The sequence below is a fragment of the Taudactylus pleione genome, unplaced genomic scaffold, assembly GCF_031769625.1.
Source record: "Taudactylus pleione unplaced genomic scaffold, aTauple2 ptg000306l, whole genome shotgun sequence".
NCBI classification, from domain to species: Eukaryota; Metazoa; Chordata; class Amphibia; order Anura; family Myobatrachidae; genus Taudactylus; species Taudactylus pleione.
The window spans coordinates 32155-55159 of record NW_028284707.1 but is presented as its reverse complement, the minus strand read 5'-3'; the positions used below and the strand labels follow the sequence as shown (position 1 = coordinate 55159).

General features: G+C 46.3%; 1 protein-coding gene across 1 annotated transcript in view; it reads right to left on the bottom strand.

Moving 5' to 3' along the window:
- The window catches only part of LOC148511429 (syndetin-like), a 72137-nt gene extending 49623 nt beyond the window's left edge, over positions 1 to 22514 (bottom strand). The window contains exons 1-4 of the mRNA XM_088442185.1: positions 22492 to 22514; positions 12953 to 13123; positions 11134 to 11252; positions 1108 to 1214 (exon numbers count right to left, since the gene is read on the bottom strand). Of these exons, the coding sequence (XP_088298311.1) occupies positions 1108 to 1214; positions 11134 to 11252; positions 12953 to 13087 (361 nt within the window). The 5' untranslated portion in view covers positions 13088 to 13123; positions 22492 to 22514. The remainder of the gene's footprint in view (positions 1 to 1107; positions 1215 to 11133; positions 11253 to 12952; positions 13124 to 22491) is intronic.
- Between the last annotated feature and the right edge of the window lie 491 nt (positions 22515 to 23005).

The following is a 23005-nucleotide window of genomic DNA, read 5'->3' as shown; positions in this document are numbered from 1 at the left end:
GCCCCCTCCCCGCCCAGAAACGGCAGCAGACTTCCAATCACTGACAGTCTTCTGCCGGACTGCGTGCAGGATCGCAGAGCCATTTTGTGCATGTGCAGATTGCCGATAACCAGGAATCAGTGCACGCTGAATCAGGCCCTAAGTGTTTAGAATTATTTATTTAGTTGCAATGGTAAAAAACATTGCATCTTGTTTGCATTACAGACGCAGCAAAACACCACACAAACTCTACTACAGACGCCGGGATGCGACTTTAACCGCACAGTAATTAGGGGGAGATTGAATAAGGCTTGGAGAGAGATAAAGTACCAACCAATCAGCACCTGACTGTCATATTTCAAACACAGCCTGTAAAGTGACAGTTAGGAGCTGATTGGTTGGTGCTTTGTCTCTCACAATTTTCTCTCTCTCCAAGTTCTATTAAGTCTCCCCTTTAGTTTTAAACACATACAAAGACGCACGTGAAGCAGAATGGAACTTTACATACAGATTCAGACTCATACGCTGTCACAAATAAAATGGGTATGTGCAGTCTAGCTCAGTAGTTTTGTAGTTTCCAGTTGTTTGATTTGTGTGAATAAGACCTGAGTCGGCCGGGCTGAGTCGGCCGGGATCTAGCGCGCAGAGAGGAGCGGTGTGTACAGTATGAGGACACTTCTGTAGGTGCATTAACATACTGTAATATTTAAAGAAACCACAAAACGTCTTTTCATTTGCTCGGATTAAGATGTCCTTTAGTGTGAATGACCCCATGAGTATTGACAAGAAATTGAGGCCCAAGAGTGAAACAACGCATGATGTACAGTACGCTCTAGGAATCTAATTATGCTACTTTGTGAGGAAAAAAACCATCAAAATATGATAAATCAATTCAGTCAGCAAACAGGGCTTCAGATAAAATGACAGCAGCCCCCATGATTATACTGCTTGCTCTGAATTATAACAAAATGGAACAGTAATTTACATTTTCTAATTCAATTATAAAAGTGACATATTGTGTTTGCATTACCTGCCTGTCGCTTCTGTATGAGAACATTTCAGAAGCACGTGGCATAAATTAACGGGAAGGGTTGCAGGAGATAATTCATATGGAGCTGGCCTACTTACCCACAAGCCTTATTACGTTCAGTGTGGTGTTTGTCAGGATTGGAGCGTTCACCTTGTTCAGGCTGTAATCTGACCGCTTCCGGCTCCTCAGGGTCTCTCTTGAAACACTTCATTACGGCATGATTGCAAAAGAGAAAGATAATGAGCAAAAGTGTAAAATGGCAGCACTAAATAACAATATATGTACGTAAGTGAGTGAGTGTTCAGCTCTAGGAGTGGGAACTTTCTGCGCTTGCTAATAAATAATCATTTATCAATATATTTTTAAAGTGGACGGACGTGGTCTGTGGTGGAAAGTGAGTGCGAATTGAGAAATAGACTGTAACTATATAGACAATCAACAGATAGACAGCAAGGTAGAAAGTGAATGATCGACAGGGTCAAAAGGTAAATTGTCGACATGGACTTAGGTCAACGGGTCGAAATGCAAATAGTCGACACAGAAAAGGTCGCCGCTGTTTTTTATTATTATTTTAACCAAATCCTAACCCTCCGCCAAAAGCCTAACCATCATGAAAAGCAATGTGTTGACCTTTGCTGTGTGGACCATTTGCATGTCGGCCTTTGGTACTGTCGACCATTTACCTGTCAACCTTTTGACCCTGTCAGCTTATTGACCATGTTGACCTAAATCCCTGTCAGCCTATTCACTGTCTACCTTCTGGTGTCGATCTACTGACTGTCTATCTACTGTAGTTAATGTCTATCTACCATCTGGATACCGTTTAAAGCAGCTATGCCCAGTGATGGGACTAATCAACAATTCGGGGATTGGGCCTAATGCACATTATTCTATTCAACCACTGTCTGCAAATGACTGACAGTCACCTCCGGTCAGGCAACACATGTATAATTAATAAATTCAAAGAGGAAGACACAAAAATAGTAATTTGATCCACACAGCACTGTATGCTCATTCTGACTACTAGTCATTCATCTGACACATTCAGTATGACTTTCTCTAAATATGCTGCAGGAGATTTCAAATGTTACTTTTTAGGAAATGCACAGAATATAAAAATAAACGCTAGTATTAGGCACAAACAGATAAAAACACTTTTAAAAACATCATATGTAACTTCCTCCCATCTCGTAACAAAAAGGTTTGTGTAGCTAGGTGCAAATGGGCAAATCATTAGCACCCAGCTACGTGAGGGAGATGGAAGGACGAGAATATCTGGGAGAATAACATCTACAGAAAATAATCTCATCTGCTGGCACAGATATATCGACGATCTCTTCTTTATATGGGACAGCTCACAAGAAGATCTAAATGAATGTAGAAATTTAGAATTCACAACAACCACAGAAATGGTCATCTTTTTGGATTTGGAGATTTTCATTAAGAAAACACAACCCACACAAGAAAGAAAAAAAAAAAAAAGAAGCGAATGGCAACAATATGTTCCTAACTAGTAGCAACCATCACCAAGCATTGATACAAAAACATTCCAGGAGGCCAGGATAAAAAGGAACTGCACAGAAGAGGAGACTTTTTGCAATCAAAGTGAAGAAATGAAAGAGACATTTTTACAAAAAAGATACAAAGAACCTTTTTTTACAGGAGCAGATGAATAAGGTGCCACAAATAGAAAGAAAATAATTCATATAGTATAAAGCAAAGAAAAATAATAAAGAATTTCAAACAACTTTTCATCACAGAATACAACGGAAACTATAAACAAATAGAAGAAATAATGGAACAACACTGTCATATCTTATCATTAGATGAAGAACTAAGATTGGCAATTCCTCAAAAGCTTAAAATGATCTGCAGGAAGGCAAACAACCTGAAACAAGAATTAAACACAAGCTTCATCCTCATAGAGGACCAACGTAAAGAAAAAAACAAAATGGAGGATACCATTTTAGTCTCAGTCGTGCAGGTTAAATCCAGCCAAACAAATAAAGTATATAAATAAAGTATAAAAAATATAGGAACACACTATGGGCCAAATTCAATTAGGTGAGATAAATGCCAATTTGCAGTAAATTATCGCAAACGTGATAAGATCGTTTTCGCTCCCGCGATTCTGTGGTAAATTATCAAACCCGCGATAATCGGATAGTGTAAAAAAAGCTTTCACTATCTCAGACCAGGTGAAAAAAACTGCAAAATCCCTATTATTGCCTAAAAATGTGGGAATTTCTTGCAGAACCCAGATACCCCGACCTCCCCCACCCCCGAAATGATAAAATTACCCAAAAGTTTTTCACAATTTGCATAGTTTGGCAAAAAACAACCGGTAAAGTTTTAGGTGGAAAAAAAACAAATCATTGCAAATGGGTATGGTATTTCGGGGGGCTATTTGGATGCGACAGGTGTTTTAAACATTGCACGTGGCTGCAGCAGCTGTTTTTTTTTAACTGTTTTTAAAATTGCGCTTTTATGACACGAAAATATACTTTCACCCAATGTACCCCCATGTGCAACAGTAATTTCCAGTAAAAAAAAATACGGTTTCTGTAAATTATTTTCTTTCTCAAATATGCAAATTACAGTCAACCGACGCACTTTAAGTACCCTAAATACTTTTATTACGGTGAATAATACATTTCTATATTGATTTCTGATGTACGTTACCCATTTTTAGGTGTACAGACGCATTTTCCTTTATTTTGTGACATTTTCACACCCACCCATTTTCGCTAGTTTTTTTGGGAGTGCACATGCAATAATATAGTGCAAAAATCGGCGATTTTATCGCACCTATCGTTTTCATTAGGTATCCAAAAAATAACCCCACTCCCCTTGTTGGAGAGGAGGTGATGTAACCACAGATCTTAAGAAAAATGAACCAAAATTAATCTACAACTTAAGACCACAGGACTTAAATAGAGACTTGGAACAAAACGCTTTCTTATGGTGCGTACACACGGGACGATTAAAATGCACGATATGAACTATAACGATAGAGCATATTGTTATCGCTCATATCATGCATATTTTGGTCCCTTCTAACCCACCAACGACCTGCGATGCGCGGGCATGTATGGACAATAAAGATATCGTCCATCAACCGTGCATGCAGGCCAACCCTTGTCGATATCGACCAGGTTACTATTCGTTGATCGCGGGTCGTTGGTGGGTTGGTGGTGTGCTGGATGATCAATATCGATCATCCAGGACTCTGGGAAGATGCAGAACGATCAGTCAGCGATATCGTTATTGCTGATTGATCGTACTGTGTGTATGCACCATTACACTGAAGATTTTAAAAGTAAAATTTAAAACATATATTTACTCTTTCTTGATAAATGAAACCGATTTCTGAACGTCTTCCATTTTTTTAGACTTTCTGGGTTTTTGGTTTTTTTAGCATAAAAGAACATACACACTGAGGTGAATTTATCCTTGACAAATCACCCTAGTGGTATGAAACGCATTGGAAATCAAGCGTGCAGCAGCAGGGGATAACTGGGACCATCTGATGTTTAGTGCGCATAGCGTCCAGTACTAGTGAGGTCATCACTGGCCACCACGGCAAGACGCTCCGGCAGGGGCATTTTAAGAGAGGAGGGGGCCCGTGTGCACTCCTCGTGCGGGGCCCCCCTCCTCTCTCCCTGGTGGCTGGCAGCCGACTGATGTAGGGATGGACATCGATGGTCGATGTTTGCCAACCATCAATGTTTTTCTTCCGATGTTAGTGTTTTTACCATTTGATGGCAGCATGCCGATGTTTGCTGCCATCGAATGGTAACCATTCAATGGTGTTGCGATGGTGGCTTGTTTTCTTTAAAAACTAAAAGCTTTGCCTCCCCTGGCTGCTGTGTGCTGTTTCTCTGCCTCTGATTACCTTTCTGGATCATGTTGCTGGGATCGTTGGAGGATCGTCTCTCACTGCTTCAGACTTGGCCCTCCCATCCCTCTCTGCTAGCTCTGATTGGCTCTCTGAGACAGTGAGAGCCAATCAGTGTGCAGCCCTGGCCCTACAGCTGCTGTCACTCACAGACACACACAGAGGGACAGCTAACAACGTTTTCACAGCAGAGATGGGAAGTGATTTCTCTGCTGGTGCTGTAAGAGGTTCCTTTTCTGTGTGTTATTAGTATATTTTATACATGTTTTTTACACTTCACTTTCTTGTTGCTTTAAGTGCCCCCAGCAGCAGCAGCAGTATGGCAGTGCCAGTGTTTCTAATTCACCTCCTCATCCTAAATCAGCTCTGCCTGCCTGTGCCTTGCCTGGGGTTTTTTTTTTTGTACTTTGTGTCTGAGCCCCTCCCCTAACCCCGCCCCTTTACTATTCATATGAATAGTTTTCACCATTAAATGCTTTTGAGGCGATGGTTAGTTACCATCGCATCGAAAGATTCAATGGTGGAAGCACACACTGCACCCATTATAGATGCGCCACTGTGCTCCGGCTACAGAAGTTGCAGACCAGAGCTGAGGGACTGGAGACCCCCGACTCACCGGAGGATCAGGTAGGGACAGTGAGGGCAAGCCAGCGATCTGTGGACCCATGTCCTTGATACGGTAACTGTAAATATTATCTGCTATTCAAACAAGAACCACCTCGCACCTGCTAATTTGTCTTAAAAAGAAAAACTATAAACTTTGAAGTTACAGAAAATGTTTTGAAAAGGGTTTTAATCTATTTGTGCCTTATACTAGCGCTCGTCTTTAATAATGTATTCATTATCTAAGACAAGTAGCACAATCTACAATACGAGATTTAATGGTCTTACAGTTTTAATTAGAAACAAAAAAGGAAACGATATGAACCTTCTGGATGGAGGACACATGGAGAATGATGGCAATTTAACCTTAAAATAAGTATTTTCTGGTCCCCTCACCTCATCAGCTGATGTTATGCTGATTAATTGTGTGTAAAAACCAGGTAAATCCCCATCTGATATGAATATTTATGAAAGCCGGCTTATTATGGATACAAATAATGTACCTGAGATATCTGATGTGTTTATTCTTAAAGGCACATAACCCCCACTTCTGCCTATGTCATTTTAATGCGCCCATCTACAGTATGTACCATATGGGCAGAAATCTTATCTGTGTATTCTGTGACTGTGGCCACTAGCCTATTGGCAACCCATCTGAGACACCACCACTGTCCTTCTATTTATAATGGGGCAGATTTACTAACGAGACAGCTTTGATCAGCAGCTTTGATCAACAGCTTTGACTGATGGATTTAAAATGGCAACTGTAATTAATAACCTCCAAACAACCCTTATTTAGCATTCATTACAGTTGCCACTTTAAATCCATCGGTTAAAGCCGTAGAACATTGGCGGCTTTGATAAACTGACTGTTAGTACACCTAAAGCCGGGTACACACTGGAGCGCTGTTGGCACAATATGTAGTTTCCAATTGAATCGCAACGATATATCGGCCGCATCACTCAGTGTGTACGACAAATATGCGCGTTTCCGCGGACGATTGCAATATCGTCCAGTCGCTTTGCTGAACGAGGTGTCGTTCCGTCGTTTATTACCTCTTTCTGATTTGTACCCAGGATCCGATATGCTGGCCCGTCAGGACGATGTATCGGCTGAGTACACATAGGTCAGTGTGTACGTCGCTTAACCCTATGTGCGTTAATCCCATCCATATTTTATCTGGACTAGTCTCATCTTCCCCACTAGCTAAGGAAGTGCTTCTTCTAATCAGGCTTTTGTTTAGAGAGGAAGAGGATGGAACAATGTATAAGAAACCATCTATGGCTGGCTGCTGGGTATATACAAACCCTATGGCTGGCTATATATACACACTCTATGGCTGGCTGCTGGGTATATACAAACTCTATGGCTGGCTGCTGAGCACATACACACTCTAAGGCTGGCTACTGGGTATATACAAACTCTGTGGCTGGCTGCTGTGTATATACAAACTCTATGGCTGGCTGCTGGGTATATACACACTCTATGGCTGGCTGCTGTGTATATACAAACTCTATGGCTGGCTGCTGGGTATATACACACTCTATGGCTGGCTGCTGGGTATATACACACTCTATGGCTGGCTGCTGGGTATATACAAACTCTATGGCTGGCTGCTGAGCACATACACACTCTAAGGCTGGCTACTGGGTATATACAAACTCTATGGCTGGCTGCTGTGTATATACAAACTCTAAGGCTGGCTACTGGGTATATACAAACTCTATGGCTGGCTGCTGTGTATATACAAACTCTATGGCTGGCTGCTGGGTATATACACACTCTATGGCTGGCTGCTGGGTATATACACACTCTATGGCTGGCTGCTGGGTATATACACACACTCTATGGCTGGCTGCTGGGCATATACACACTCTATGGCTGGCTGCTGGGTATATACAAACTCTATGGCTGGCTGCTGGGTATATACACACTCTATGGCTGGCTGCTGGGTATATACACACTCTATGGCTGGCTGCTGGGTATATACACACTCTATGGCTGGCTGCTGGGTATATACACACTCTATGGCTGGCTGCTGGGTATATACACACTCTATGGCTGGCTGCTGGGCATATACACACTCTATGGCTGGCTGCTGGGCACATACACACTCTATGGCTGGCTGCTGGGCACATACACACTCTATGGCTGGCTGCTGGGTATATACAAACTCTATGGCTGGCTGCTGGGTATATACACACTCTATGGCTGGCTGCTGGGTATATACACACTCTATGGCTGGCTGCTGGGTATATACAAACTCTATGGCTGGCTGCTGGGTATATACAAACCCTATGGCTGGCTGCTGGGTATATACACACTCTATGGCTGGCTGCTGGGTATATACAAACTCTATGGCTGGCTGCTGGGTATATACAAACTCTATGGCTGGCTGCTGGGTATATACAAACTCTATGGCTGGCTGCTGGGTATATACAAACTCCCTTTCTTCCACTTATCCAACCATAACAATATAAACATGGGGATGTGGTCATAATATTGACATTTACAATATCGACAAATTTAATGTTGACACCACAATGTCAACATTTATGTCGTCTAAACTGTTGAAATGTCGACATGGAACATGTCAACATCAGCAGTATGCTGACATGTTCACAATGATAACATGTGAAATGTCAACAGTCTCAAAATGCCGATAGGTTCAGGCTGCGGGAGGGGAGGGTCAGGCTGCAGGAAGGGAGGGTCAGGCTGCAGGAAGGGAGGGTCAGGCTGCAGGAAGGGAGGGTCAGGCTGCAGGAGGGGAGGGTCAGGTTGCAGAAGGGACGGGTCAGGTTGCAGAAGGGACGGGTCAGGTTGCGAGAGGGGGAGGGTCAGGTTGCGAGAGGGGGAGGGTCAGGTTGCGAGAGGGTCAGGCTGCGAGAGGGGAAGGGTCAGGTTGCGAGAGGGGGAGGGTCAGGTTGCGAGAGGGGGAGGGTCAGGTTGCGAGAGGGGGAGGGTCAGGTTGCGAGAGGGGGAGGGTCAGGTTGCGAGAGGGGAAGGGTCAGGTTGCGAGAGGGGAAGGGTCAGGTTGCGAGAGGGGAAGGGTCAGGTTGCGAGAGGGGAAGGGTCAGGTTGCGAGAGGGGAAGGGTCAGGTTGCGGGAGGGAAGGGTCAGGCTTCCGGAGGGGAGCGTCAGGCTTCCGGAGGGGAGCGTCAGGCTTCCGGAGGGGAGCGTCAGGCTTCCGGAGGGGAGCGTCAGGCTTCCGGAGGGGAGCGTCAGGCTTCCGGAGGGGAGCGTCAGGCTTCCGGAGGGGAGCGTCAGGCTTCCGGAGGGGAGCGTCAGGCTTCCGGAGGGGAGCGTCAGGCTTCCGGAGGGGAGCGTCAGGCTTCCGGAGGGGAGCGTCAGGCTTCCGGAGGGGAGCGTCAGGCTTCCGGAGGGGAGCGTCAGGCTTCCGGAGGGGAGCGTCAGGCTGCGGGAGGGGACGGGCAGGCTGCGGGAGGGGACGGGCAGGCTGCGGGAGGGGACGGGCAGGCTGCGGGAGGGGAGCGGCAGGCTGCGGGAGGGGAGCGGCAGGCTGCGGGAGGGGAGCGGCAGGCTGCGGGAGGGGAGCGGCAGGGGAGGCTTAGGGGTTAGCATTACTCACTGCGACAGGATCAGTCAGAGCTCACTCAGCTGACCGCCGGCTCGGTAGACACCCCGGCAGCAGCCTTCCACCCCAGCCCAGGACACGCTGTTGTGTGCTGGATTATGGAGGGTCCGTAAGGTTGATGCCTGTCAGCAGCAGCTGTCTACTTATCCTGCATGATGTGCTGCTGCGCTACTATACAGTGGTCAGTGGTAGTGGGCAGGTGGGAAGTGTTACAGGTGGGGAAAATCGCACTTATTGCCCAGCCCTTCCCTGAATCTGCTCCTGGAGAAGCCAAACAAGGTAGGTCATTTTGTTGACATTATAATGTCGACAATTAATCAGGGTTGACTTGATGTATGTAGGTGTGGTCAATGCCAACTTTCCAAGCGTGTCGACATGATGAATGTCGACAAAATAAACCCATCGCATACAAAAAGACGGTATTGTCACTTTTCTTTTCCTGCAAGCAACATACAGTACAGTATGTAAAGAAAACAAATGCTGAAGTTACGGTCTATTTAAAGAGAACTACAGTCTGTAATTTAGGAGACAACTCGCCAGCCCACTAAAAACAGCAAGAATCCCTGGCGATACTCATCACTGGGGCATCCGAGCATGATCTATGGGCTAGCGCATGGCGAAATCAGAGGAAAGAGGGCTTTTACTGGTTGATGCAACACATAAAGACTGCGCTACAGCATTATCTGGCTCTAAGCAGGTGAGTTCAATAACTGGACGGAATCCTGGTCACATCATTTACCAGGTATTGCCGCACTTAGACTCAACCAAGCGAGTGATTGGAGGATGACAGTCTCCAGTCCTGCGGGGAGGAACCTCTGTGGTTGTTGGGGTGGTTACTAGACACCATAAGGTGATTTATATTTTCCTTTAAACACATGTTTAAAGCATAACGTTGTACTCAGAGAAGGCAGCCATTAAATAAATGGGCTGTGCATCCCTATTTTACATTATATAGGATAGCCAACCTCATATTCCTGGCTACATCGATTCCTTGATACCAAAATTGTTCTGTACAGTCTGCAGGTTGGTGGACTCATTTACCTGGTGCAGGGTCAGTAACGTCATAGTGAGAGAATGTGTTGGTCCAGCCCTGTGAGTATTCATATGCTCTGAATGGTTTATAGGATGGCAGTACCCTATGAAAGCAGTAACGCCCCCCAGTGGCCTCTGTTTAGACTAGCCCTGTGATCATTCTAATGCTCTGATTGACAAAAGATTGCACTAGTCCCGTGAATGGTCTGGTGCTCTGTTTGGCAACAGGCTGGTTTAGACCAGGGGCGGGCAACGTGTGGCACTCCAGAAGCTTTGACACTAAACATCCCAGCATGCCCAGTCACAGTTTTAGCATGCCATAACAGCAAACCAGTGGTAGGGCATGCTGGGATGTGTAGCTCCACACCAGCTGGAGGGCCACACATTGCCTAGTCCTGGTCTAGGCCTATATCAATGCAGGGGTTCCCAAACGCGGTCCTCAAGGCACCCCAACAGCCCAGGTTTTAAGGCTATGTATGCTTGTGCATAGATGGTATAATAAAACTTACTGAGGTACTAATGTATTTAAGTATGGGTATCCTAAAAACCTGGACTGTTAGGGTGCCTTGAGGACTGTATTTGGGAATCACTAATCTATTGTAGCAATTATAAATGTCTGACAGCTGCTTACTATTATTTACAAAACGTTCTCTCTTTTTCCCACTGGCCACTGGGGGAGCTGTTCTGTTGCACTTTATGGATGAGATTTAATTTTCTCATGCACATTAATAAGAACAGGGGAATAAGGATATTTGTGCAGGATGAGAACAGCCATGAGCTCCAGTGAAAATGTATTGAAGAACATAATTCAATTAAACCCTGCTTAGAAATACAACACATCCTCCCAATGCCAGTGATACACAATATGCAAAGCAAGAAGAGGGTGATATTCACTCAGGGACCTACTAAAATACGTATTAAAGTGTCTCCTGTCTTTGTGCCGCCTGCGGAGAAGCAGATATAGGCAAAATGCCAGCAGCGCTACGCACATTCACCTTTTAGATGGTGCGTCCCCAGTCTGCTCATCGACATAATCCTTCTTTAGCTCCTCGGGAACGTCGCTGTCACTGTCGTATTCCTGATAAGCACTTTTCTCCAGCTCATCGGATTCATACTGTGATAAAAGATCAGACAGAAGTTTCATTCATTTCCCCCATCCATCGTCTATGAGGCTTATTTATCACACACAGCGGGGGGTTTCAGCTGTGCATTGGGGGGAAAAAATAGTGATCTTACATACGTCCCCCCACCAATCTATCAATATAAAAAGTACAGCTGTGCCCACATATATCTAGCCTCTTTACGCATTAAACAGCCCTTCTATTCGTGTCATGCCAGTGAAGCGACACGGTGGCGCCAAATATTTTTTAGTTTTACTTTTCTTACCTTCAAATGCGTCTTATTCTCACAGCGATGCGGATAAGCAGCTTCTGCTGATTAAAATGATATGCGGCATGCCTATGTTCTGTGGCCCTGATTCAGACCCGCTCGCTGCTGGAGGCAGCTTGCAGGTCTGAAGGGCGGTTTTTTTTGTTTCTCTGTCTGGCCTCCTGGCCGCTCGCTAAGCTATGGGTGACCACTCATAGCTTTAGCGAGCGGCCAGGTGATGGTCGCGATGATCGCGACCATCGGGGCTTGCGACGAGACCCTTGTGGTAGGGTCTCGTCTGCCGCAAGCCCCAGTGAGCTTCCGCCCCCAAATGCCAGCCACCCCCCTGTCCCCCGACCAGCCTACCAAACGGGGCGAGCTGCCGATCAATATCGACAGCCGCCTCTTTTGGATGCGTGCGCTGGAGCGAGTGATTTCTCGCTCGCTCCGGGGCTCGCACGTGCGCACTGCCAGGCCATCGACCAGCTTGCGAGCGGGTCTGAATCAGGCCCAGTGTGCGTCTGCGAGTGTATCTGCATGCGAAATGCTACTTTAAAGTGTCGGCAGCGTTTGTGTATTTATTTATATTGCTATACTTGTGGGGACAAAACTGAGTATCCCAGAAAAATGACTATGCTAGATAGCTCCCAAACTCCGCCATTACAGATCAGGTTTTAAGGATATCCATGCTTGAGTACAGATGGTTAAAATAACTGACTGAGGTACTAATAAGTCACCTGTGCTCAAGCATGGATATCTTTAAAACATGGACTGTAATGGCAGAGTTTGGGAACCTATGGACTATGCTAATCAAAGCAGGAAGCCTGTCTAATATACATAGCATAAAAATTTAGCATGACCCCAATGTATGAGACATAAGTGTTTGTGCACGTGTGCCAAAGAGGGGAAAGTGCGTGTACGCCACCACTGGCTGTTAGTGGAACTGCAAGCTTATACACACACGCTTCTGGTCATGAGCTGCACATCGCTGACTGAAACACATGGCAAATAAAAATTCTCATGTGGTATTTGTGGCATTATGCCTAAAGCAAAGTGCTGTAAGAAAGTACTAGGGGCGAGAGTGAGGAGTGTTGGCTTTGTGCAGGGTCTCTTGAATGGTATACAAGTGTTACATTAAGCTACTGCACTGGATATTCAAGAATGTCCAGTTCTGCATGACCGATCAGTACATATGACTATCGCATGGTGCAGCAAGACAGAAAGTTACAGCTTTATAGGGGAGATCTGTAAAACAGCTGTAGAGCTACTTTAGACGAGCGCAACCCACAGCCCCACTGCGTATATGGGACTGGGCCGCTGCAGAAGATTACTGCCGGACTGCGACTTTAACAAACACAAGAAAAGTGCTCATTAGTATGTAGGTAACACGGCTTGTGTTAGACTGACAGAATGTATCGATGACCACGGGTATATACACACTCTTACCCCATTGGCAGCCAGTACGTCCTCTGTTTCGTCATCCTTCATGGCAGATAGTATCTCAAATGGATTGCCTTCATTGGTGTACTGCTCAAACAAGGACACGGCGACGGAATCAGCCGCTTGCTTACTAGGTGACATTGATGGGGAGCGTGACTGCCCCAAACACTTGAATTCCTGTGGGTGGGAAGAAAAGTGCATTAGCTCAGCGTACAAACAAAAGCTTAAACATTTTTTTCCCAACAAGGAGCATTTATGTTATTTAGCAAACTCAGCGATGTCCGTGGGAAACCGACCGTGAAGCGGAATCCAATCTGAAGCCAGTTATCGTGTGCCGTAGATGTTCAGATATTTTATCTGACAACTGCAATGCATTTGTTAGGAGGATGTGTGCCCATGGCACATACTAAGAACCCTTCCAACACAAACCTTTGTCATTCTTCCTTAAAAAAGACAATTTATAAACAATATAACAACGTCATTACATAAACATTTATGGGTTATTTTCTTTTCTCTGCATATGAAACTTACTTGGCTGATTTCTTTTAAAGGAGCCTATCATCCTGCTTTCACCCACCCCTACGTATACTATGTAGACAAAAGTGATTGGACACTGACCACAAATAGATCAACCAGATGTTATTGATGTCAGTACTGTGTAAGTCCATCACGTGCAGTGAAACCTACAGACACCCTTCTTGGCAAACTGTCCACAAGTTCCTGGACAGCAGCAGGCGGTATGTTTTGCCATTCTGCCTTACGTACAGTGACCAATTGTGACACTTAAGGGCGAGTTGGCCTAGAACGCACCAGTCGCTCCAATTTGCCCCAGAGGTTCTGAATGGAGCTAAGATCTGCTCCATACGGGTTACCAAATTTTCTGTATACCAGTCCAGCGTCGTCCTGGAAACATGACTATTGGCAGAGTCGTAGCTAGACATTTTGGTGCACTGTGCAAGAAAGTTCATTGGTGCCCCCTCCCCCCCTCCTCCATCTGCCTATATAGCAAAAATCACTTCAGCAGCACAGGAGTTGTAATGGATGGGGTCTGGGGCAGGCTGCTGAGCTGACCACTACTTTTGATCTTGCCGCACGTGTCTCTATCTGGACCAGTCAGACCTCACCTGGCACTGGCAGGTCCTCGGTCCTGTGTCATCCAGAACCAGTCCTGTGTCCACCGCGCCACTCCTTGCCAACCAGCCCCACCACAGCAGCCAGCAGCTCCTCACTGAACTCTGTGAGCCTTGGGCGGGGAGACGTCATGACGTCTCCGTCTCTCCTGTCCCAATAGGTTGGCGGAAGTCGGGACGACAAAAGGAGGCGGGGAGGCTGCGGCTGTCTGCCTCCTCTGTGCTGGGCGTTGCGGACACGCAGCAGCGGCCGCTCAACGCTAGATTAAAGAGCACTGAACAGACAGGATACTATTATATATGAGATGGTGGGTGGTTGGTGTTCCGTGCTCAGCAATGTTGCGCTCTGTGCGGAGGCATCGACCGCACCACCCTAGCTACAGCCCTGACAGACGGCATTGTCGTCCTGATAATAACATTCGTTGTTTGCGTAGAACTGTAAGTGCATTGGCCTCCCTACGAAGTGTTCTCGTCGAGATCGCAACATTAGTGGCCATTTGGAACTCGTGTGCAATGGTATGCATGACATGCATTTCGCTTGCGCTGGGGTGCTCAATCCACTTTTGTCTACAAAGTATAGTAGAAATGCAGGGGGTGGGGGTTCTGAGCATGGGATCACCCATACAAGTTTGTGCCTCAACTCCCATGATCCTTCAGGCTCATAGAAACAGACCAGACTGTGCAGGGTTATTGGCAGATGTGATTCATGGAGATACTTTCAGGGAACTACATAATATTCTGCATAGGTAGCTCCATTGCATGTATGCACTTGATCACTAGCATATTTCCATATCAAGTCTCCCAAAAACTTTAAAACAAAGGGCCCGATTCAGGCCCGCTCGCTAGGATGCATTCGCACGCAGCCTGCCGATGTTTGCATTCTGTATGCATTGCAATGCGCGTGTGAACTAGTCCATGCGATTGGGAAGCGTTCGCTCGCTGCGCATAGCCAGCTCGGCAGAATGAGTGACAGGACATGCCGTTTGTGGATGGTGATATTGATTGGCCGATGGAAACGGGGGTGTGGTGTTGTGAACGCAGGCGTGTCTGAGCAGCTTAACGTAGTTTCAAAGGCGTGCATAATTAAGACGCAGCGTCATAGTAAACGTCACATGGTTGTTTTACACACTGAAGCACACGCAGTGCTTGCGGTAGGGTATGGTTGACCACAAGTACTGCGTTCGCTTATGATGGTACTCGATGGACATTTCCTGGAGATGACACGTATAAGTGGGCGTCTTAAGACAGGCTGGTGGGCGTCTAAATACACACCGCGATCGCACGCCAAGACATACTGGGCGTGCTAATGCCTTGCCGTGCGATCGACAGATTTGCATACTTTGGCAACTGACGGCTGTGTGCGAACGCATCTAGCGAGCGGATCTGAAACGAGCCCAAAGTGCATTGTGTTTTTCCCACACTGTGCACTCTAAGCTTATTATACAACTCATTCTGTTTCTTTTTTCCATTTACAAATTTAAAATAATCCCAATCCACATGGTATAATATTGGGTATGCAGTCGGGAAGCCGGTGGACCTAATTTCGACACCCGGCTTCCCGACTGTCATATCCCGGCAAGGGTCTAAAGACAAGCGTCGAAATGCCGACGCCTGTTATTAGACATACGCCGGAAGCCCGGCATCCTGATCGAAGGGACGCCGGGCGCCGATAGCTGCGGGGGGAAGGGGGGTTAGGTTTAGGGTTCCCGGAGGGGACTTAGGGTTAGGCACCCCCCCCGGAGGTTGGGTTTAGGCTAGGGGAAGGTGGGGGTTAGCGTTAGGCACCCCCGGGGGGGACTAGGTTTAGGCACTTAGAGGGGGGATTAGGGTTAGGCACTGGGGGGAAGGTTAGGGTTAGGGACCCCTAAGGGAGGGTTAGGGGGTAGAAATAGGTTAGTATATACTTACCTTTGACGATCGGGATTTCCTCCTCTGCCGGGATGCCGCTGTCGGGATTCCAACCACCGGGCATGTGTCCGGCGGTTAGTTATACCAATTCCTAATACTGTATTAGTATCTTGAGAGATTGCGAGTCACTATGTTATACTCTGTTGAGGACGAAGTAATATATATCGATATATATATATATATATATATATATATATACACACACACTGTATATACTCGAGTATAAGTCGACCCGAATATAAGCCGAGGTACCTAATTTTACCACAAAAAACTGGGAAAACTTATTGACTCGAGTATAAGCCTAGGGTGGGAAATGCAGCAGCTGGTAGTGCCCCCAGAAGTAATTCCCCCTGGTAGTGCCCCCAGAAGTAATTCCCCCTGGTAGTGCCCCCAGAAGTAATTCCCCCTGGTAGTGCCCCCAGTAGTAATCCCCCCCTGGTAGTGCCCCCAGTAGTAATCCCCCCCTGGTAGTGCCCCCAGTAGTAATCCCCCCCTGGTAGTGCCCGCCGAAGTAATCCCCCCCTGGGAGTGCCCCCACAAGTAATCCCCCCCTGGTAGTGCCCCCAGAAGTAATCCCCCCTGGTAGTGCCCCCAGAAGTAATCCTCCCCCGGTTGTGCCCCCAGAAGTAATCCCCCCTGGTAGTGCCCCCAGTAGTCCTAATAAAAATAAAAAAAAACACTTACCTGAAACCCCACTCCTGGTCCCGCCGCTGCTATCAGCTCCTCCGACCGCTTTGCATTATGGGAGAGACGTCGTCATGACGTCTCTCCCATTACCCACTACGGGAGCCGGAAGATGGCTCCGCAGTGGGAGCAGCAGGAGCCGGAGAGAGTCTGACAGACTCTCATCGGCTGCTGATTACAACAAACACATAGCTGCTGGCTCCGGCGGCTGTGTGTTTGGCACTGTGTAGAGCTGACTGAACTCCGTCCGGTCAGAGCTACACACGCGGTGCAGCTGTCTCACAGAGACACAGTCTGCACCGCGCCCCGCATGGTACGCTACTCAGCTGCGTACCATGCGGGCATCACTCGAGTATAAGCAGAGGGGGTGCTTTTCAGCCAAAAAATGTGCTGAAAAACTCGGCTTATACTCGAGTATATATATACACACACACATACACACACACAGGAAACCAGAAACACATACTGGTAGCACAGATCATATTATTCTATACGGTGAGAGCAAGGGGTGTTAGAACCCGCACCTACGTTCGGTATGCCAAGTGTCAGGCTCCCTGCGTAGAGATAATGATAGGCGTCGGGATTTCAACGCCTATCATTAGTCCCCTGTCGGGATTACACAGTTGGGAAGCCGGCGTTCGGCATTTAGACCGTCGGCTTCCTGGCTGCATACCGTTAGGGGTCAGGTTACAACACAATGATCTACATTGGCTGTGTTATGAGCGACACGGAGAGCTCTGTAGAATACTGTAGCCTAGAGATGGAACAGATATATTGTCACTTCATTCTAAAGAGTCTAATAGAAATATAACTGGCACACAGAGATCAATAAGCATTGGCAGTATGAATGAGCGGTATATATTAAAACATAACTAAAAGATACAATACAAAGATACATGTGTGATGTGCATGTGGACAATCTCCTTGGGAGAATTCCTCTCTGGTAATCTAGACAGGAGGTAGTTGAAATGCCAGCATGTCGGGATACCGGCGTTCAGACTGCCAGCGCCGGATCCCGACACGTCAGAATACCGACGGTAAGTAGTGGGGCTAAGGGGAGGGTTAGGGTTAGGCACTAGGGTGAGAGGTTAAGGTTAGGGTGCAGTGAGGGAGGGTTAGGTGTTTAGGGGTTGGGGTACTTACTGGCCGTTGACAGTGTTTTAACCCTGTTGGGATTCCAGGATTCTGACTGCCGGGATACTGTACCCAACCCATCTAGACAATTGCTTGCTGGGCAACAGACAACTGCTCCACTGGGAAAGCTCCCTCACTGCAACCTCAAATGCTGCCACTAACATGTAGACGGGACTGTAATCCCCAACTGAATCTGACCAGGAGGCACGAGGGAGAGGTCACGCTGCAGCTGCTCAGTCTAGGAGGCATGATCTCACAGGCCAGCCTCGTCTCTTTCAAGCAATTGTACTGTATGCAGAGTAATTAACAGCCATGATCAAATACTAACAAGCCTTTATCTGTAAAGCCAGCGCATTGCATGTCAGTTTACACCTATAAGTATACTTTATATGCAGATGTCACTAGATATACAGTACATTGGTAGAACACAAGTAAAAGCACATGCATTCACAGTAATATCAGTCCCTCCAACATGACCCCTACCGGCTCTGCCTGGGCTTCCCTCTGTAATGTACAATTATAGTCACCTGTGTTGAACTAATTGGTAAAAAAAAAGTTTTTTCAACACAGGTGACTGCAATCATACATTAATGAGGGAAGCCCAGGGGCAGAGCATTTTGTGCCTGGTGGATGGGGTCATGCTGGAGGGTTGGTAATATTACATCATGTGCTTTCAAACGTTGCTTGTTGTGTTCCTCTGGGATCTCAGACACGTTTGAGAAAACACTACCAAACTACACTATCACCTTATACTGCTCAAAGTAAATGTATCCCATTGAGGAGGGGCAACTATTAGACACAGGATCCCCACCCAAAGCACAGGAGAACATGGTTGTTCACTACAAGAATAATATATACATTTATCTTTTAACCATCATTTTGGAAACTGAAGATAACCTCCATAAGAGTAAGGTAGGAACACTGGCTTACTCTCTCGTAACCACCGAGAGATTCCCAAATTAGCAGGGAGTTCCTTGGAGTAACAGCCGGATCTACGACATCCTGCAAGCATACTAGTGAAGTGGGCAGGATGGGGGCATAATGCCAGGAATCGGGGTTCACTGGGGAGGGGGTGGGGCCAAAATGTGTTCCTATGAAAATACATCATTATTGGCCGCCCCCTCCTCATAGAGCCACATACCACATGGCCCTGCCCCTCCCACCAGTCAGCTGCAGATCCAATCCGGGATTCTCAAAGAACTCAAAAGAAGGCAAGTATGCATTACTCCCAACCACCGCCAACTTCCCCTTCAACAGAAGCCTCCGATGCACCATGGTACTGTACTTCAAATCAGCTCAAACCAATGACCAGAAAGCCACAGCTTGGCAGCAGCACACCTCCAATTCCCGATATCCCATGCGCAGATGGTCTACCAACAAACAAGCTGAACACATGAGCTTGAATTTGACATCAAAGTCTACCTGCACGACTCTGGCTCCCACTTCAAACTTGCCTACACATGGACAAGCTTGGGCTAGCTGAGCTGAAATAACTTTGTAATGCTCTGATTGTCTACAAGTAGCGTTCACACTTCACAGTTCATTTCTTGCACATGTGTGTGTGTGATCGGATATGGTGACTGAATACAGTAGGTGCCTTCATCCTAGCGATATGCACCTAAACATAGTACTCACTATTGATATGGATAGAGTTCCACAGTTTTATAGCTTTCTGCAATCATCGTACCCCATATTATCCTCCACTCACAATAAAAGAAAAAGATTAATCGGGAAGGTGCGGGAGTGCAGGATCCGTTCTGCGAACAGCCCCTGCTATGCCTCTGCTTGATTGATAGGCAGAGGCATTACGGGGCGGTGCAGGGGCAAGGACAGGATCTGCGCCAATGGATGCAGTTTCCGAGCCTCGCAAGCCGGCCAGCTTGTGTAAACTCTGGATTACTCAGCTGGCCGGCGCCATCCATCCCAACCTGCAACGCTGGTCTCAGTGCTGAGATTGCATATGCGGGAAGGGGTCTCGGACGGTATGTAGGTATGTGACCAGCCTAACTTAAGGTTAGGCTAGGGGAAGAGGGGGTTAGGCGCCACTGGTGGGGAGGTTAGGTATAGGCACCCCCCCCTGGGAGGGTTAGGGGAAGGTTTAGGCACCCCTGGGGGGTGGTTAGGGTTAGGCATTAGGGGGGAGGTTAGGGTTAGGCACCACTAAGAGAGGGTTAGGTTACTTACGTGCCGCTGTCGGGATTTCTCGCCGGCATTTTAATTCCATTCCATATCAGACACCTCCTGCTGTATTTGTATATTTGCAAGGACTGAATTGCTAAGCTGCTTGTGTGCAAGTTTTGCAGTTTTACTTTTCACGGCTTCACTTTTGTATATTAACTTTTGTGCACTTTTATCTTCAGAACATAAATTATAACAGTTAAAGACAACTTCTCATGTTATAGATTCTCATTTTAATCCGAGCATATAATCTTCCAGCATGTACAGGACGGAGAATAAAAACACCTGTCTTTCCACTGTCTCATCTTCTAATTGACTTATTATTGAATCAGCAGGACATGCACATTATGATGTAGGAATCATTAGAGAAAACTTCACTGTCAGAAGTCCAATTTATGTATTAAGTTTCAATATTATGCGAAAGCAAGAAAACAATCTGGTAAACAGGAATAAAGGAGGTGAGGGGAGGTGATCCGATTATTCATGTGTAAGACCACGTTCTAACTGCTGATGTTTTTCCTGCATCACTAAGTCCACTAATGATCCGACTATTTGCCATCTGGCCAGCAGGCAATGATACGCTGTATGTTACAGGAGACTAGAAGCCAGGGTTCTTGGCGGAAAGAATAATATACATTTCTTTTCTTTACCCATTAAATGCTAAATATATTCTGGGTAATGGAGCAAAATAAACCCTGAAAAAACACGTGTAAAGTTTCTACATTCATTTAGGAGGCAGTTAATATGTATTTCTCTTTAACTCTCTTTTTATCACAATTGTACCTTTAGGGGCAGATGTACTAATCTCTTGAAAGTGAAAAATTGGAAAGTGATAAACTACCAACCAATCAGCCCCTAACTGTCATTTTTCAAACACAGCCTGTAACATGGCAGTTAGGAGCTGAGTGGCTGTTAGTTTATCACTTTCCAATGTATCACTTTCCAGAACTTAGTACATCTCCCCCATAGGGTTGTTTTTTTTTTTGTTTTTTTTTAACATAAGTGCTGCAGGCGCTCCCAGGGGAGATTCTTCAATGTAGGAATATATATGATTTACAGCGCATGTTTCATGCTGTAGGTATAATGTACAGTTTTAGATTTTTTTGGAACATACGTCCAAAAAAAAAAAAACAACCGCGTTTTTGCATAATGGATATAGTATTTAACAGTCTACTCAATTGGGTGACATCTTGCAGCGACAGCTGTGCCAGTCATTCCTTTCCCATATAGACCTCATACTGCTTTATAATGTACTGTACTTTATTGCAGTAAGGTGGTAAAGTCCCAGTGTTGACTTCCACGAATTCTAAATCACTCTAGTACCATTTCATGCTTGGCAAACACACATCCAAACATGTATGGTTCCTCTTATTATCTCCCCCATCTACCTGCTCCCTACTACCACCGTGCACCAATTCACAGTACAGCATCCCCCCTCCTTTCTCCCCTAATGTAAATTGATATGTGGTGCGGTCAGGGGTGTCAGGCTTTGAGAAGGTTTAGCACGTGGGACAAGCCTTTCTTGATAACTTGTTTAATAATGTGTGTGCTATTCTTGTTGTAAGACCAAAGGGTGTGTGTTTGTGAATATACTGTAATATGTTGTATGTATTCTTGTCGCCAGATGGGGTAGTACAACTTTCCTGCATTCTCCGTCCATTTGCATCACGCAGGTGTCACACTGGATCACATTTAGTCTGGGCAAATAGGCTGGAGCCAAACTGCACGTGGCGACTGTGACGAGGTAAAGACTAGGGAGGTCCCAGGACCAAACCAGATTAAACCAGTCACTGCGAGGCTAGGATTTCAACGGCGCAGTTGCAACGCAGAAGGCAGTTCGTGGTGTTGGATGTAACCTGGTCAGTGCCAATGCAGGGATAAGGTTCCAGTTGGACTGGACACAGGCAGGTACACATTGGCCACAAGGAAGTTGCAGACCAGAAACTGAAGAGAATGTCTTACAAGTCAGAAATGAGATTCAAAGTGATAGCCGCTGCCACTGGTCAATGTGATTTTCAGCCTGGTTAAACTCCCCGTAGGTATGATCACATTAAAACTCTCGTTTTGTGTTCTATGTTTCTTTACAATAGGGTGTTTGTGCAGGAGATTTAGTAATCCATGTCTAGGCGGGATGTAGTCAGCATCCCGGCGAGCAGGATGCCGATGGTCTAAATACCGGCACCAAAATCCCAACAGGTCAAGATCCCGGCACCAGTATCCCGACCGTTGGCATCCCGAAGGTAAGTATCGGTGTTAGGGGGAGGTTAGGGTGCAGGTTTAGGCACTAGGAGAAGGGTTAGCTACAGGGGTGCTAGGATTAGGGTGCGGGGAGGTTAGGTTTAGGCACTAGGGAGGGGAGGTTAAGTTTAAACCAGGGAGGGAGTGTTAGGTTTATGGTGCGGGGAGGGGGAGATTAGGTTTAGGCACTAGGGAGGGGAGGTTAGGGTTAGGCACTGGGGAGGGAGGGTTAGGCACTGGGGAGGGAGGGTTAGGGGTTAGGAAAATACTTACTGTTACTTCCTATGTGTGTCGGGATTCCGCTGTCGGTATTCTGTCCAGCGGCATCCTGACAGCCAGGATTTCATACCCAACCCGTCTAGGCAGCAGGAACACAATAAGCGTCTCATAGCGTGCGACATGCTGGTTGATCAGTCAGCTGGCAAGTACCTCTGGGTCCTAACACCATGGAAAAGAGTTTGGCTCTTATAACTGATGAGGGCTGCCCAAAAAGCCCATACATACAGACTTTATGAAAACACTGCGGTTAGCTTATTATTTACTAACATTTATTTACATAGTGCCAACATTCTCTGCAGCTCTTTACAACTGGGAACAAAGAGAGTGATAAAACAAGACAGGGTGCATTAAACTGACAAGGAGATAGGAGGGATCTCGCAAGCTCACAATCTATAGGCACAAATATAAGTGGGAAAGCGGCTGTCATAATACAGTACAGTCATTCTTTCATTCATTGGCAAAGTGTTCTAAAATGATTATTTTATTTGTTGATGTTCAATGAAAAAGC